This window comes from Spermophilus citellus (assembly GCF_964194105.1).
Source record: "Spermophilus citellus genome assembly, chromosome: 3".
Taxonomy (NCBI): domain Eukaryota; kingdom Metazoa; phylum Chordata; class Mammalia; order Rodentia; family Sciuridae; genus Spermophilus; species Spermophilus citellus.
This window is the reverse complement of record NC_138184.1, coordinates 116891775-116907644: the sequence shown is the minus strand read 5'-3', so window position 1 is coordinate 116907644 and position 15870 is coordinate 116891775. Positions and strand designations below refer to the sequence as shown.

The window sequence follows — 15870 nt, the reverse complement described above, 5'->3', positions numbered from 1 at the left end:
AGCCCACTATCCTTCCTCAGGCTCTTAGTAAAAGAATAGCAACCTCAACAAATCATACTCTGACAGATCTTTTTTCCCAAAGCAGAAATCATACAGTCTACTTTAAGATGCTATTAAAACCCAAAGTGTTTTCTAATTAGGCAATTATAGCAATTAAAAGGTTAGAAAAATTATTTAGCACTAAAAAGGAATAAAGTTCTGATACATGCTACAACACTGATGAACCCTGAATATGTTATGCTAAATGAAATAAACTAGACACAAAAGGCCACATATTTTATGATTCCATTTATATGAAAGTATCCAGACTAGGTAGATAAAACAGATTGCTGGTTACCCAGGGGTAAGGGCACTGAGGAGGGAACAAGGAATGACTGCTAATGGTACAGAATGTCTCTTCCAGGTGATGAAAATGTATTAAAATTATTGTAGTGACAATTGAACAACTCTGAATATAGTATACTAAAAGTCATTAAACTGCACACTTTAAAAGTGTGAATTTTACATGGCATAGCTCAATTAAGCTATTTGTTATTGTTATAAAACTAATCAGTTGGCAGTAAAAATAAATTATCAGAATAAACAGATGATAAGCAAAAAATTTAAATGTCCCTATTCTATAACTCCAAGGAAAATACTTATGTTTTACTTTCCTTTAAAATTGTTTTTTTAAACATGTATAAGCATACACACAAACATATATATGACACAGATGGATTTAAATAAAACATACTACTGAATCTATGTTTTTTCCAGGGAACAAAGTGAGAAGGACTATTGTTTTTAATCCTAAAGCTCATGAGCAATAAATTCAATTTGGCAATAATCAAATTCCCTGAAAATACCACTTTACTTATAGTTTTTAAATCCTCCCTCACCAGGACAGACAAATATTGCTAACACCCTGAACTGGCTCATGTGCTGAATGAAGCCAAACTGGACATAAAATCTCATTGGCCAGGTGTGGTGGTTCACACCTGTAACCCCAGCCACATAGGAGGCTGAGGCAGGAGAATCCCAAGTTTGCAAGGAGGCCAGCTTCAGTAACTTAGGGAGGCCCTAATCAACTTAAGCAAGACCCTGTCTCCAAAAAAAAAAAAAAAAAAAAAAAACAAAAATGAAAAATTGGCTGGGAATGAAGCTCAGTGGTAAAGCAGTACCTCTGGATCCAATCCCTTGTACCAAAAACAAATAACAAAAAAAAAAAAAAAAAAAAAAAAAAAAGAAAAGAAAAGATAAGAAAACCTCATTGATTTTTTTAACAATGCCTTGCAAATAACAGGCACTGGATAACCACTGAGGCAAATGACTGCAAATCTTCACAGAAGAGGTTGGTGGGACCTTTCCTGAGCATCCTCTTCCTCCACAATGTTTCCCAGCACTGCCCAAGAGGAACAGTAGATGGCACTTTTCAGTCTAGGTCTTGGATTTTAAGGGTCAATGGCTATATTTCAACTGGGACTACTGCCTTCTAAAATGCTTTAGACTTCATGAAAGAGAACTCAAACATTACAGTTAAAACTCACTAATTAAACAGTATTTCTATCACTTTAATAAAGAGAACGAGGAAAATTACAGAAGTTGAGATAGCCAATGGATGAGCCTCACTAAAACACTGAAAGCTTCAATTTTACACAGAAACAACTGTTTTGAAGTATCCCCAATTTATAGGTTAGGCAAGCCCTCTACATGATTAGGAGTTACTAATAATCACCACATGCACAAAGTGGGGAGCTGTGAATCGCACTACAGACGGTGCTCTTTGCACCATCTTGCTATGTTAGAGCAATCTCTGTCTTCAGTTATAAATCCAATTAAGTGTTCTCTCATCACAGCAGGAGAAAGCCCTAATCAGGCATTGGTTCAGCATGGTGCTATCAAGTAACTGGCTACTGGCAACCTCAGGAATCATTACCACAAAATACAAAATGTAACACACATACATACACACACACATACACACACACACACACGTAATGTATTTACTGAATTTGGTGTCTGTCATATTCAGAAGCACTCTGCCACCTAGGCTGGTAGAACAGAGAGTGATAGAGTGTCCCAAACATACTTCATGTTTCCCTTTAAAAAAAAAAAAAAAAAAAAGCTGCCAACTAGCAACCCAGTTTGGCACTCAGATAAGATATATGTTCTATAGTTTGAGTCATTTACATCAAATAAGAATATTAGTTGAGAATGTTCTATAAAAGCCTAAAAATAATGTATAAAGTGAAACATAGCCAACATGCAAAATTCCTTTTTACTTTTATTACATAAAAGTAATTGGAATTCTTATCTAATAAATATGATGTAGATATATAATAAATCACTAGATAGGTAGTGTGTTTCAATGAATATGTAATATTTTCTGAAGACATAAGGATTTCTAGTCATTAAACAAAAACTAATGAAATGTGTATCAGGAATTATAAGTTTGCCTTTCTAAAATAAAAAAACAGCTAAATGATATTATTAATCCACTTGATTAACTGGTGTATTAAAAATAGATGATTGTGAAAACACCTAGAAACATGAATAATATTAAATGGAAGAACCACATATAAAACTGTATATCAATGATTACAAGTAAAGACCATTCTTTAATATAGAGTGGGCATAAATATTCCTATATTATAATAGCTGATGTGGTTATAAATAACTTTTAAAATTTCTTTCATATAAATTTTCTGGATTATGATTAGTATACTTTCTTAAGTAAATATTAAAGAATTACAAGGTTTATGATGCTTTAAAATTAACCTTCATCTAATTTTACTGTTTCAACACTAAATATAAAGGAGAAATTACAATTTTATTTTTAAGCAAGATTCTAAAACAGTAGTTTTAATCTAAATTTTGTATTTTATAATATTCAACATAAGTTAAATTTAAATTAACCATAACAAGTTAACAGAAAAAAATATCAAAATCTATTGCCAAATAAACAAGGTCAATTCATTAAAAAAAAACAAAAAAAAAGATATGTTCTGGGGCTGGGGTTGTGGCTCAGCAGTAGAGCACTCGCTTACCATGAGCAAGCTGCTAGGTTCCATTCTCAGCACCACATAAAAATAAATAAATAAAAGAAAGGTATTGTGTCCAACTACAACTAAAATATATTTTTTTTAAAAAAGATATATGTTTTGAGACAGAACAACCAGTTTCAGAAAACCTATCTGGCTTTACAAAAGCTATACCATGAACTTTCATTTGTAATCTTAAGTAAGAGTTTTCACTTTTATGGTCTCTACAAAGGGAAAAAAAGCTCTAGAGTTCATGCCCTCTAGAACAAATTTTAGAAAAGAAAAAAGGCTTCTTATTTTTATTATACTCTAGTTTTTCTTCAACTAGTATTCTTAGGCTTCTCTGCCAAAAGGGAGATTCAATCACAGCCTTTAACTTAGAAAATTTTCTGAGAGTACTTCCCCCTTATGTTCAAAGCCAGCAATCGTTGCAAATGCCTGATCTAAAGCAGTTGCTGGCCAGAGCAGTAGCTGGCTTCTTCCCCCATTCTAATGGGACTGATCAGTTTTTGCTGCTCTCCAATTCTTGTGTCATCCTTACCACTTGAGTGATAGGTAAATTTGGTGACCTACTATTTTAGGACTGTCTGAAAATAAGAGTGATGAAAACTGAGATTGAAAACTTAATGGGTTCTACTGAGCCATAGCAAAAATCTTTCCATCTGTATTCAGGGTGAGCATCAGAATTTGCCTTCAATGAACTAAATGAAAATCTGGTTATCTCCATAAGATCTCCACAAGGAGAGAAATCCCTTCCTACAACCTCGATATTTCAGTGGAATGCCTCCTGGCATCAGAGAGTTTCTAACTAATCCATTGACTTGGACCAATTAGTCTGTAAAGTGGAAAAATGAAATGGAGAATGCTATAGGATGTAATAATTACTTCCTAGAAATTTTAACATGATAGTGCAAAAACAGATAGTCACTGAATTATAAAAGCAGGACTCAAGTATACAATCTACAATCTGCTCCAAATATTTCTTAAAGAAGAAGCCCAGTGTTTATAGGCCCTCATTCAGATGTCACAGTACATCTGCAAAGTAAGACCTATCTATCATTCCCCTTCTACTCATTAGGAAAAGACTGAGGTCAGCTAGGAGACTTACTCAAGGGCACAGCAAAGAATGTCAGAATAGGCTTGACCTCCAGTCTGTCTCTCCAAAACTTGTACTCCATCACCATTCTACTATCTCCTTCTAGAACTTGCATTCCTTGGTTCTCACAGCTTGGATATTTGAAATCTTCAACCAAGTTCAGCCCCACCCTTTTTCTCTAAATGCTCTCTCAAAACAAAATTGTTCCTCATGCTAAAGTGTCAATCACAAAGATAATCACAGATGATTCAACACTATTCTCAAGACTCAATTTCTAGGACTCACCTCTCTCAATCCAAAAGCCCTGCTAATATCTAAAGCTAAATGCAGTACCAGCACATGATCTTCTCACAGAATGAACTAGGAAGGATCTTGAAATAACAAGTCCATCTGCTTTTCTATTAAAATTTTCTCATCACTGTCAACTGAATCACCAGCTAATGCGCAGGATGCATTATCAGTGTGTTACTAGAAAAGCAGCTTTAGCAATAAGGAAGCACAGACTTGCCTGGAAAGTTCTCTGAACCGTTCCCTCCCTAGATTAGCAATAGCAGAGACAGCAGACCACAAGTAACGAACAAGCAGTAGCACCAACAAAAGCTGGGGCTAATCCATCTTACACTTACCTGTAGACAACGGCAGGGATACGTTTCCAGGACCTGAAGCTTGCTACACTTTCTAGCTCTTTATCAGTGATCCAGGCAGGCACTATGAGCTCTTGTGGATAACTACCACATAACCTAATAAGAAAGATGAAAAGGGGGATGGGGAAGGGAGGGAAAGACAATAGGTGAGACAGCACAGAGATTCTGATCATGCTATTACAAAACCACTTAAAAGGCAAGGAGGCATTAGTTGAGTTTTGGTCTCAATAGAATGAAGCACGATAAATGTTTGCTTATATATCTCTTGGATTGTTGCTTTTGATGTTACCTTTGAGAATCTGGCAATCTATCCAAGAAAGCAGGATGTAGGGGAGTTGAGGAACACTCTCCTTATTTATTATAATTCTCTGTTGTAACAAATACATAGGTAATTTCTATCTACACAAGACCCAATTATTGGGGCAGGGGGTTCACCTCTAACAGACCGTTAGTCATTCAGACCTTTCTTGAAGGAAATGTGAAAAAGGATAAAGGTTCACAATTTCAAGTTTCCAAAGACCTCTTATGAGTAATTCACTCTTTGATTTGAACCAAACAGATTGTCCTAATTACAGGTAACAGGAGCAGCCATGAGTATAAAGAAACAATACCACATGCCAGTATAGGTGCACACTCACAGTCTCCTTGAGAGCCAAGTTAGTAATGTGAATGAGCTAATAATCATAATGTCTATAAAACATACTTCAGAACAAATTATATTCAAGAAGAAAAAAATCTTTTTTTTTTTTTTTTTTTTTTTTTAAAGAGAAGACGTTAGCTGCATGCCAGTCAAGCTGGTGTCACAGGAAGCTGTGTTTCTGATAGGTTTGTATTTACAGGACAGTCTCTCTATGTGGGTAACCCAATCTTCCTTTTTAACAATGAAGCTTGCCACAGACTTTAATGCAAATCTTAACACACACAAACTCTACCACCTCCACCACCACCACCCTCTACTCTAGACTATTCTATGCATTAGAGGAAGAAATAGAAAAATGCACTGGATTGGGAATTGGAGATTTTGATCACTTTGCACCCTTCTCCTTATGATAACCGTTTTCTTAATTTCCAGGAGACAAAAGTATCACGAATTAAAAAGCCACTCAACTAAGAAAACAGCTATGATCAAGAGCAGCTATATAAACTTTCTAACACCTACTCCATAAATTTAACCTGGGACACAATGATCATGATTAATATTCTAACCATGAGTTTCATTCCTTTCATTCTGTTTTAAACTCAAGAGATTTGGCTCTCATTCTTCCTTTTATAGAACTTTACAATGACCCAAAGACTGGTTTTAGAGTGGAACTAGTAGACTCAAAGACAAGAAGTTAATTTTTTAAATCCATATTAGGGATTTTGTTTTTAAATAAGTGTGTGTGTGTGTGTGTGTGTGTGTGTGTGAGAGAGAGAGAGAGAGAGAGAGAGAGAGAGAGAGAGAGAGAGAGAGAGAGACCTGCACAATGTATAATGAACCTATTATCTTCCTAATGACCAATATACGAGCTTTAAAATGCTCGCACGCATTCTTGCGCAGTACCCAGGATTGAACTCAGGGGCACTCAACCACTGAGCCCCATCCCCAGCCCTTTTTTCTTTTATTGAGAGACAGGGTTGCTTAGCACCTCACTTTTGCTGAGGCTGGCCTTGAACTCGAATCATCCTGCCTCAGGCTCACAAGGCACTGAGATTATAGGCATATGCCTCTGTGCCTAGCTTAATTCAGGTTTTTGACTCACCAATTTTTCTGAACATTATATTCATTGTCCTTTAGGTACAACATTATCCAGAAGTCAGCCCTTAAGCAAGTACTAGCTGCTCACTCTGAGTAAGCAATTCCATTTTAGAAAAGGGGGGTTATAATCAGCAAAGCCTATAGTAATCTCGGGTTCTAAGGCTCTCCCTTCTCCAGTCTTCACTCTCCTTCTCTGCTGTGACTTGTCACTGAGAATAAGTAAAGATATGACAGACAGATCTGCAGACTGTGATTCTTCACAACACCCAGGCTTTTAACTCCATGGGTGAGGTCCATGTTAAGAGCAGTATACAGGGGTGGCGTTGTGGCTCAGTGGTAGAGTGCATGTGTGAGGCCCTGGGTTCAATCCTCAGCACAACATAAAGATAAATAAATATAGGTATTGTGTCCATCTAGTACTAAAAAAATATTTTTTTAAAAAAAGCTGTATACAGTAACAAGCTATAGTTTTTTCAATGAAAAATGAAATACTGTGATGGTCAGACACAAATAGACCAGGAAAATAGCTATCATAAAGTGAGGCAGCTCAAAGAACCAAAGGATGATTAGTGCTGCAAGGAAACTTAAGAAAAGGATATTTTAATTTAAATTTTCTGGACAATTTTGTTTTACAGAAACTCAGATAACCGAAATCACAGTAGTTAACTGTCTTCTCCCCACCAAAGCACTTACATGTTTCAAGAAAACAAGTAATAGCTAAATATTTAATAATTATTACATGAATATTTAATGGGGAAATGATTATGATTATGAAGTTACTTTTATATCAACATACTAAAAGACCAGAATATTACTTGTGTCCATTTCATAAGACTCAGAATGAAATTACAGTCACAAAAACTAGTTTCTGAAGGTTTTGTCACTGCTTTTCATTGATCCTAATTCTCAAGTGATGCCAAGTGATGATGTGCTTACCTACAGGTACACACAATATGATCTAGACATGCATGTGCAAAAACAACAGAGGCCTGGAGGGATAGAAAGGAAGATTCCCGGATCACTTTCCACTCCAGTGGAAGCAACAGAATGAAAGGCTCAAGAAGTACTTTGATGATCGTATGGTTAAACTTAATAAATAAAACCATTTCAAAGAAAATTCTGGGTTCAAATGTTCTTCCACATGAGAACTGGGGTTTCTGCAAAGGTGTTGGTTGTCAAACACAGTTTACAGGGACCCATATAACTCACTTATATTTCTCATTGATGTTAGAAATCCTCCAGGCGTTGTTCATATCAAAACCCATTCGCTCCACTTCATTCTTAAACCTTGACGTTACATGCTCCCCTAGGGACCACAGACAGCAGAAAGGAAAAAATGAATATCATTTTGCAAAACAGAATAAAACCATGGTTACCTTGTTCCATTACAGTTAAAAATATGTTAAAAGACAGGAATTGTATAAATAAGTCCAAGTTAAGATTTTTATAAAGAAAAAGGAAAGAAATTTAACTTTGATCAAGAATTGACTTATGTAATCTCTAATATCAACTATGAGGGCAACAGTGCATAGCTCATTTTACAGAGAACAAACAGACTGACAGATTATTATGGCTTATCTCTCTGGCCCTAAAACACATGTTCCTTCTTTTGACCATACTGGTCACTTTCATACTTCCATACTCAGACTGACATAATAAATAAAATTAATTAACAAGATCACCAGGAGTAATAATGATCTACAATACTTCATTTGAAACCTACTGTGTCTCATTTCAGAACTTGAGGATTTTCTGAATTTTAAGATGGTGCATATATTATACTATTAGGTTCATGATCTCAACAGGAGGTAATAAAGCATTGATTTTTTTTTCTTTTTGTATACCAGGGATTGAACTTGGGGGCACTCAACCATTAAGCCACATCCCCAGCCCTATTTTGTGTTTTATTTAGAGAAAGGGTCTCACTGAGTTGCTTAGGGCCTTGCTTTTGCTGAGGCGGGCGTTGAACTTGCAATCCTCCTGCCTCAGCCTCCAGAGCTGCTGGGATTATAGGCATGCACCACCATGCCTTGCTGAATTTTTTTCCCCCCTCAGTGAACTACATGGGTAATTCATACCAAGTGGGATTAATAAAGCTACAAGTAGTTTCCTGTCAGCTCAGATCAGGTCAGGTCAAGTCACCAAACAGTAAGAGAAGCCTTTTGGTTTTTAGAGACTTTGAGATTACAGAACTACAGTAGTAGTCATGGAATCCCAATTGCCATTACCCAAATGCACCAGGAAACACAATACTAAACTAAAGTGCTTGCTGGGCTCAGTGGCACACATCTGTTATTACAGAAACTTAGGATGCTAAGACAGGAGGATCCCAAGTTCAAGACCAGCCTCAGCAACTTAGCAAGGCTGTAAGCAACTTAAGGAGACCCTGTCTCAAAATGAAAAACAAAAAAGGCCGGGGGTATAGCTCAATGGTAAAATGCCTCTGGTTTCAATTCCTAGTACCCAAAAATAGGTAAAATCTGGCTATTTTGCCCTGATGAATTTGGCTTTTTTCCTCATATGAAAGCAAAAAGGTAAAAATGAACCTAACATAAAAGTCAGTAAGTCTGAAATATCTTCTTCCCTAAAAACACATTTACTAGAGAAATAAAATTAAAGCAAAAACAAAAACATTAGCAGACCCCTAACATACACAACCTGGTGTTACAGGTTGTAAAATAAATGCTGGTGAGGGCTGAAAGAAATCACAATGACAAATAAAAGCACAAAACAGACTGCTTTGATGATCAAAGCATAAAGCTTTCCTCTCCCTGGGAGACAAATTACAGAATAGGAAACAGCAATTACTTGAATGAAAGACAATTCTACAAAACTACTTCCCATTTAAACTGCTTTTCTTGAGCTTAGACTGGGTATTATGTGTTTCCTGAAGGAGAACTATAAAAAGATGATGTTCAGAGATGCAGAGAGAAATAATAGCTGAATCTGCTCCATTTGGAAAAGTTTTAGAAGCAATGTAGTAGGTTTCCAAATAGGAAAAAAAAGCTATCCAAATGGGGTGCCATCTGTCAACAAATTGCAAGGAATATTGACCATGAAGAACAAAACAGGAAGTCTTTCATTCAAAAATCAAAATCTAAAGGCCGTAAAACTGGCAACTTCCAAATTCAGTAATGAAAGAAAAGATATTCCTCCTTCTTCCTGGTAACAGGTCCAAAATATTGCAAAGGCAAAAATACCTTTATTAAGGATGTTTTACATTAATCTCTCCATCTTAGCCAACATAAAGATCTTGTGATTCAAAAACAATCACTGGCAATAACCTACTATAACTACTAGCAACAATTTGCCACATAGAACCAACAGTTAAAGAAGGGCTTAGAATCACCATCCAGAGCACAAAATTCTGATCTTCACACAGAAAAATAAATACTGATTAATGACCATAGAAAATTTGTTATTTTATGTTATCCTATAAATCAGTGATCTTCACAAACTTTGAAACTGACTATCATGACCCACAATATGAATTACATTGATGTTTACATCACAACACAGTTTAAAATATTTTTACATTTATATTTTTGAAACATTTTCACAAACAATACCCTTACCATGTGTGTGATGCATTTTGACATTTCTCATTTTAATTCATTTCTTTACAATTTGATTTCATGACCTATTAGTGAATGCTTTTTTTAAAAAAATCTGGGCTGGGGTTGTGGCTAATAGCAGAGCGCTTGCCTCGTACATGTGAGGCACTGGGTTCAATCCTCAGCACCACATAAAAATAAAATAAAAATTTAACAGCAGATCTTATAGACAAGAGTAATTCAGCTTTTGAAATTTGTGTTAAATGTTCACTATGTTTATTTAGCCAGAAAAGTGAATAAAACATATTATATTCCTCATAAGAATTTCTACCTCAGCATTCCCATGTCTTAATTTATTCAACATTGTATACGTTGTAATATCAGAACTTATTTTAAATATTGTGACTATAAGGTTTTTGTTTGGCTTTATATTTCCATTTCAACTCTTCCTGTCTGCGTCCTTCACTCCCAAATGGGGATCTGTCTCTTGTTAATGCTTAGTATTTCTTTACTACAATTATAGACAATCCAACAATTTTCATTTCACTGGAGATAAAACTTACTTTAAAAAATAAGTTCCCTCTATCATAATCACAGAATCAATCTACATTCAAAAAAAATTCTTCCCCCCAAAATCTAGCTCATTGGGTGATTCTAGGTATTAAAACCCACAATACACACATGTCAAAGGCCTAGGATAAAAGAGATAGGCTCTTACCCAGCATGTGAGGAAGCAAACCCTACCAGACTCAGAGGGGTAAAAACTACGTCTCCAAATTTTCAAATATGGAGGGAAGAATCACCCTTTTATATGTACAGAGATCCCAGAGAGTCCTCTAGGTACATACTTCCTGGGCTGTATTCAAGCCTGGATAAGACTGAGACTTATATGCTGTTAATGGAAAAACAAGAGGCACTTAATGGGCATTTCTCACCTGATGCTAAACTAGTAGTTGAACTGCCCAATCATCTGTCAAGACTCTAGACTAATGCTCTAATACAGAGGCATCACCAAGAAGCCAGCTGCAGTGAGGAGCAGGAAGCTGAAAGACATGGGAGAGAAGCTAAAGCTTTGAATCCACTCCTTGTATAAAATGTGAGATGGGGCTAAGGACAGAATCAAGGGTTTGGTGAAAACTTTTACAGGTTTCACCACTGAACTCCAATAGCAATGCTAAGACTTTTTCCAAAGCTGATTAAGACCTAGAGTTATGGCCACAGTATCGTTGGCTTAACTAAAATTTATATTAGTACCAAGATAATCATGTGTTTTGGCCATTTTCCTCCTCTTTGATACATTCTAATCTTATCAAGCTAGGTGCAAAGAACTGATAAAAGGCTTTATTAACTGCTGAAAGACTATTAACTCTCAGGCTATGCTTGTGATCTCACATATTGAGGCAGATTATACAAAGGCATCACTTTAAAAAATCTCAAGTGTTGTCTCACCTTTCAGATGACTTATTAGAATGTGGCTCTCTGGTATGCTCATAAACGGTGAGTAATGAATGCTGTAGCCACAACCAACACTCAACAATAGTGGGTGGAGACAGGAGAACTAGGTGAACTGGCTTTTAAAAATACCACGAGTATTCTGTTTCTTATTGAAAGCAAATTTTTCTTCTGTGGTCCATAGTGAAAATACATGAAAGGACAAAAGCCATAATACAACACACTTAAGGTCACTAAAATACAATACATTCCATGTGAGCAGGGGCAGGTTGATTTCAGCATGGACCCTGTGTCTTGGGAAGGAACAAAGGGTAACCTTTACTCAGAGAATCTCCAACATTGGTTATGACAGCATTACCTTGTAAGTTGCATAACTTTCAAAGAGTCTTCACAAGCATTGCACATAGGAGGCACCGAAAACATTTACTGAACTGAACTCTGTAGCATTAAAAGATTTGCTCTTTAGGACATCCAGCTGAATCAGTATGGACAGAAAGAGTATGAATATCCCAGTTTGAAGAACAAAGGAGACCCAAGTGCAGAAAGGATGAATGACTTATCTGATATTATTTTCAAATAAATAGTATAGGTTTAAATTCAGATTTTTGAACTCCAAAATCAGAACTTTACCACTTACATGTATAATAAGCCTGTGGGAAGACAGAGGACACTGTAGATATCTCTAAGTCCTGATGGCCAAGAAACCAGACATTATCAGGAAGAGAAAAACTTGGGGACCCCTCTTAGGGCAAAGCTACCCATAATTAAAAAGAGTGGGGTTCTGACTTAGCACGTTAGGAATGCCCTAAGAGTTGGCTTAAATACAAAAGAAACTGAAAGTATCAAGGGAATAAATAAATCTTCTTAAAAAGATGGGGACTTGGGGCTGGGTTATGGTTCAGTGTAGAGCGTTTCCCTAGCATGTGTGAAGCACTGGGTTCAATTCTCAGAATCACATCTAAATAAATAAACTCAATAAAGGTTCATTGATGACTAATTTTTTTTTTTTTAAATGAGGACTTTTCAGTGAAAGGAAAGGACAGAAGAAAGTAAGCCTTATTGACAAAAACTGACAACCCCAAATTGGGAAATGTCTCTTTAGAGTTAGGGATCCTAAACAAATCACAATTCTTATATAACATTATGAAGTATGATGCACTCTTAAATAAATTCATTATCCTAAGAGATGGTGGAAACTAAAAATTTAATAAATAAGAGGCAATGATTAAAAACTCAGAAAACATAACACATAAGATTCATACACTTTGTTGCCTGTAAACTTTACCATTAAAATCCTCCAAACTTGAAAAGAGCCATAAACAAATCCAAAAATAAATTTAAAATATGACAGCATCTCAAGAAAAATGAAAAACAGGAAAAAGAGGGGGCACCTATCAAGAAAGGAAAGTGAGAAACTTCAAGGTGGGGACTGTTTCTTGTGAATGACTGGGTTCCACCAGCCTAGACAGGCTCAGTAGACTGTGGATTCTGAGGCTGCCCCCAAGGCTCCATGAGGGTAGGTACCTCTGTTCTTCACACTAGGTAGCTATAGCACCCCACACCTTGGCTTTCAATAACTGAGGACTGGTTTTAAGTCCTACCTTGCTTACTGACTAGTAGTAGAACATGGCAACAGGTTTTACCTTTAAGCTCCCCATTTCTTGTGTTTCTTTCCTTTTTCTGAGTCTCCATTTCTTTGGCTCCTAAAACAAGGATACCAACCTATCCTGCCTGATTGATGAAGTCATAAGAATCAAGCAAAAGTATATATCAAACATCATTTAAAGTAAGACAAGGCTTATGTTTGTCATAAGCATTTTGATTAAATAGGACAAGAATCTGAACCAAAAGCTTCCCTTCCATCATTGATGGGTCATGAAACAAAGTAATATAAACATAGTCTCTTTAGCCTCAAATGTTTTAAATGACCAGGGCAGACACCAAAAATTGAAGATTCAGTATTAAAATTTCAGGTTTAAAGAAAAAAGTCCAAAAAGTAAGGGAGCTTACAACTTTCCACTGCTTTTAAATTCAAGACACACTGAAGAGTTGTTGTTGGACCAGCAAAGTTCCACTTATGGGAGCATAATATTTACAGAAAACTGCATGCAGAGAAATAACATGATCTTGATCAAAGCCACTTCAGAGGGAGAAAGAAACTGAAAGAGACAAGGACTATATGAGGATTCAGGAAATCTGGGTTTTAGTACTGGCTCAGCGTCTCTGTATTTGTCAGTGAGGAAGACAAATTTGCCTTTCTGGATTTCTTGTTTCTTCATCTTTGGGCAGAAAGGGGTAACTACTGCTAATTTATGCCTTGAAAATTCTATGAGAGCAAAAAGCTATTTTGTATTCCCTATTCTCAAACCTGTGTACCTCTATTCATGCTACTTGCTATCTAATGTTCCCCATTCTCTAATCAATGAGCACCTATTCAACCTTCAAAGCCTACTCAAAAGCTTTTTTTTTTTTGGACTGGGGATTGAACCCAGAGGTCCTTAACCACTGAGCCACATCCTCAGTCCTTTTTTATATTTTGTTTAGAGGCAAGGTCTCCCTGAGTTCCTTAGGGCCTCACTAAGTTGCTGAGGCTGGCTTTTTTTTTTTTTAATATTTATTTTTTAGTTCTCGGCGGACACAACATCTTTGTTGGTATGTGGTGCTGAGGCTGGAACCCGGGCCGCACGCATGCCAGGCGAGCGCGCTATCGCTTGAGCCACATCCCCAGCCCCCTGAGACTGGCTTTGAACTCATGATTCTCCTGCTTCAGTCACCTGAGTCACTAAGAATACAGGTGTGTGCTACCTCACCCAGCTCAAAAGTCATTTAATGTGAAGTCTTCCCAAACTTATACACAAAACTCGAAACTCCCTTCAAATGGGATTCCATAATACCCATGAACCTTATTATAGTTGCTTTTAGGTAGAGAACACAATACCAAATCTTTTATTCTTCCCTTCCCCTGACAACAATATGTTCTTAAAAGGATTAGAAGAAAATAGGCACCTGCTATGATCCATAAAATATACATTGATTGGAATATAAGAGTACTAAGACACCCCATTTTGTATTAAGGTTACCTCCAGCCCCATTTTAGAAAGGGTTACCTGGTCTGCACAGGTCTCCATGTTGCTCTTTTTCACTGGCGTAGACCTCCATGCACCAAGCATGATATGCAAATGAGAAGAGATCTTCTATTTTAGCAGGAGGTCTGATTGCATTGTTCAATCGCTTAAGCCAATCTTGACACTGTTCAAAGGTTGAGAACTGACACCTTTGTAAAGTCAAACAAGTATGAATATAATCAGATGACAGCTGACTATGAAATCTAAGAAAAGGCACCATTTTGAGAGTGTCTATTTATAGTGAACTACTAACTGAACAGAAAGCATCAAAGGCAATCATTTACATATTCACTACTGTTTATAATAAAAAACAGTTCCAAAAATTTTTAGCCAGCAGTGCAAAATATCAAAAAGACGAGAGCTTGGGGCTGGGATTGTGGCTCAGCGGTAGAGTGCTCGCCTCGCACGGGGGTGACCCAGGTTCGATCCTAGCACCACATAAAAATAAAGGCATTGTGTTGTGTCCATCTACACATAAAAAATACATAAATATAAAAAAAAGACGAGAGCTGGACATTGGAAAATCTGATAATCTAATGAAACCTCTCCTTATAATGATTAATTATAATAATTAAAATAAAAGTGCAGTTATTGTCTTTCAGAACGAGATTTCATTCTACTTCTTCAATAAGTATTATGGTTGTCCCTTTCAAGGAATATATTTAGAAGAGTCCTTTTAGTTTTGTTATGACATTTTAGACCAAGGTTAAAAAAAAAAAACACAAATACTATTTTTAGCCAGCTAGGGAGTAATCAAAATTTGTCTGTTTAGCAATGAGGACAAATCAGCATGTCTGGATACAAATAAGACAGATTACATTGAAATTTTCAGCTGTGAACATGCAGAGAACAAAACAAATTCTATTTTATCAATTGTAATTTTCATTATGTACAATTAAGAGGTTAAAATAATAAATGCAAACTGTTTTTTTTAGCAATTAAGTATTTGAGGTTTAAGACTGAGTAATAAGCAAACTTTGTAAAACTATGAGTGATAGTCACTATCATCATAAGTAAACCAAATCTCACTGGCTAACATGCAACTTAAATATTTACTTGAAAACTAATAAGGAGAGCATTTATACCTCTTCCTTGTCCCAATCAATCTGACTCATCGACATGCTGACATACAATGCTTATTGGTATCTCAAAACAGGTCAAAGGGATAAAATAAACATATTCAGAATTTAAAATCTCTAGAGCTACTAAATTTAAAAGGCACATTTCAGATATCATTCTGC

The 15870-nt window shown here is 36.1% G+C and overlaps 1 protein-coding gene across 14 annotated transcripts in view; it reads right to left on the bottom strand.

The window, feature by feature from the left end:
• The window catches only part of MTMR3 (myotubularin related protein 3), a 132816-nt gene that overhangs the window by 19921 nt on the left and 97025 nt on the right, over positions 1-15870 (bottom strand). For all 14 annotated transcript variants that reach the window (XM_081285704.1, XM_081285705.1, XM_081285707.1 and 11 more), the window contains 3 exons: positions 14612-14778; positions 7708-7804; positions 4743-4856 (listed from right to left, as the gene is read on the bottom strand). In XM_081285704.1, the coding sequence (XP_081141830.1) occupies positions 4743-4856; positions 7708-7804; positions 14612-14778 (378 nt within the window). The remainder of the gene's footprint in view (positions 1-4742; positions 4857-7707; positions 7805-14611; positions 14779-15870) is intronic.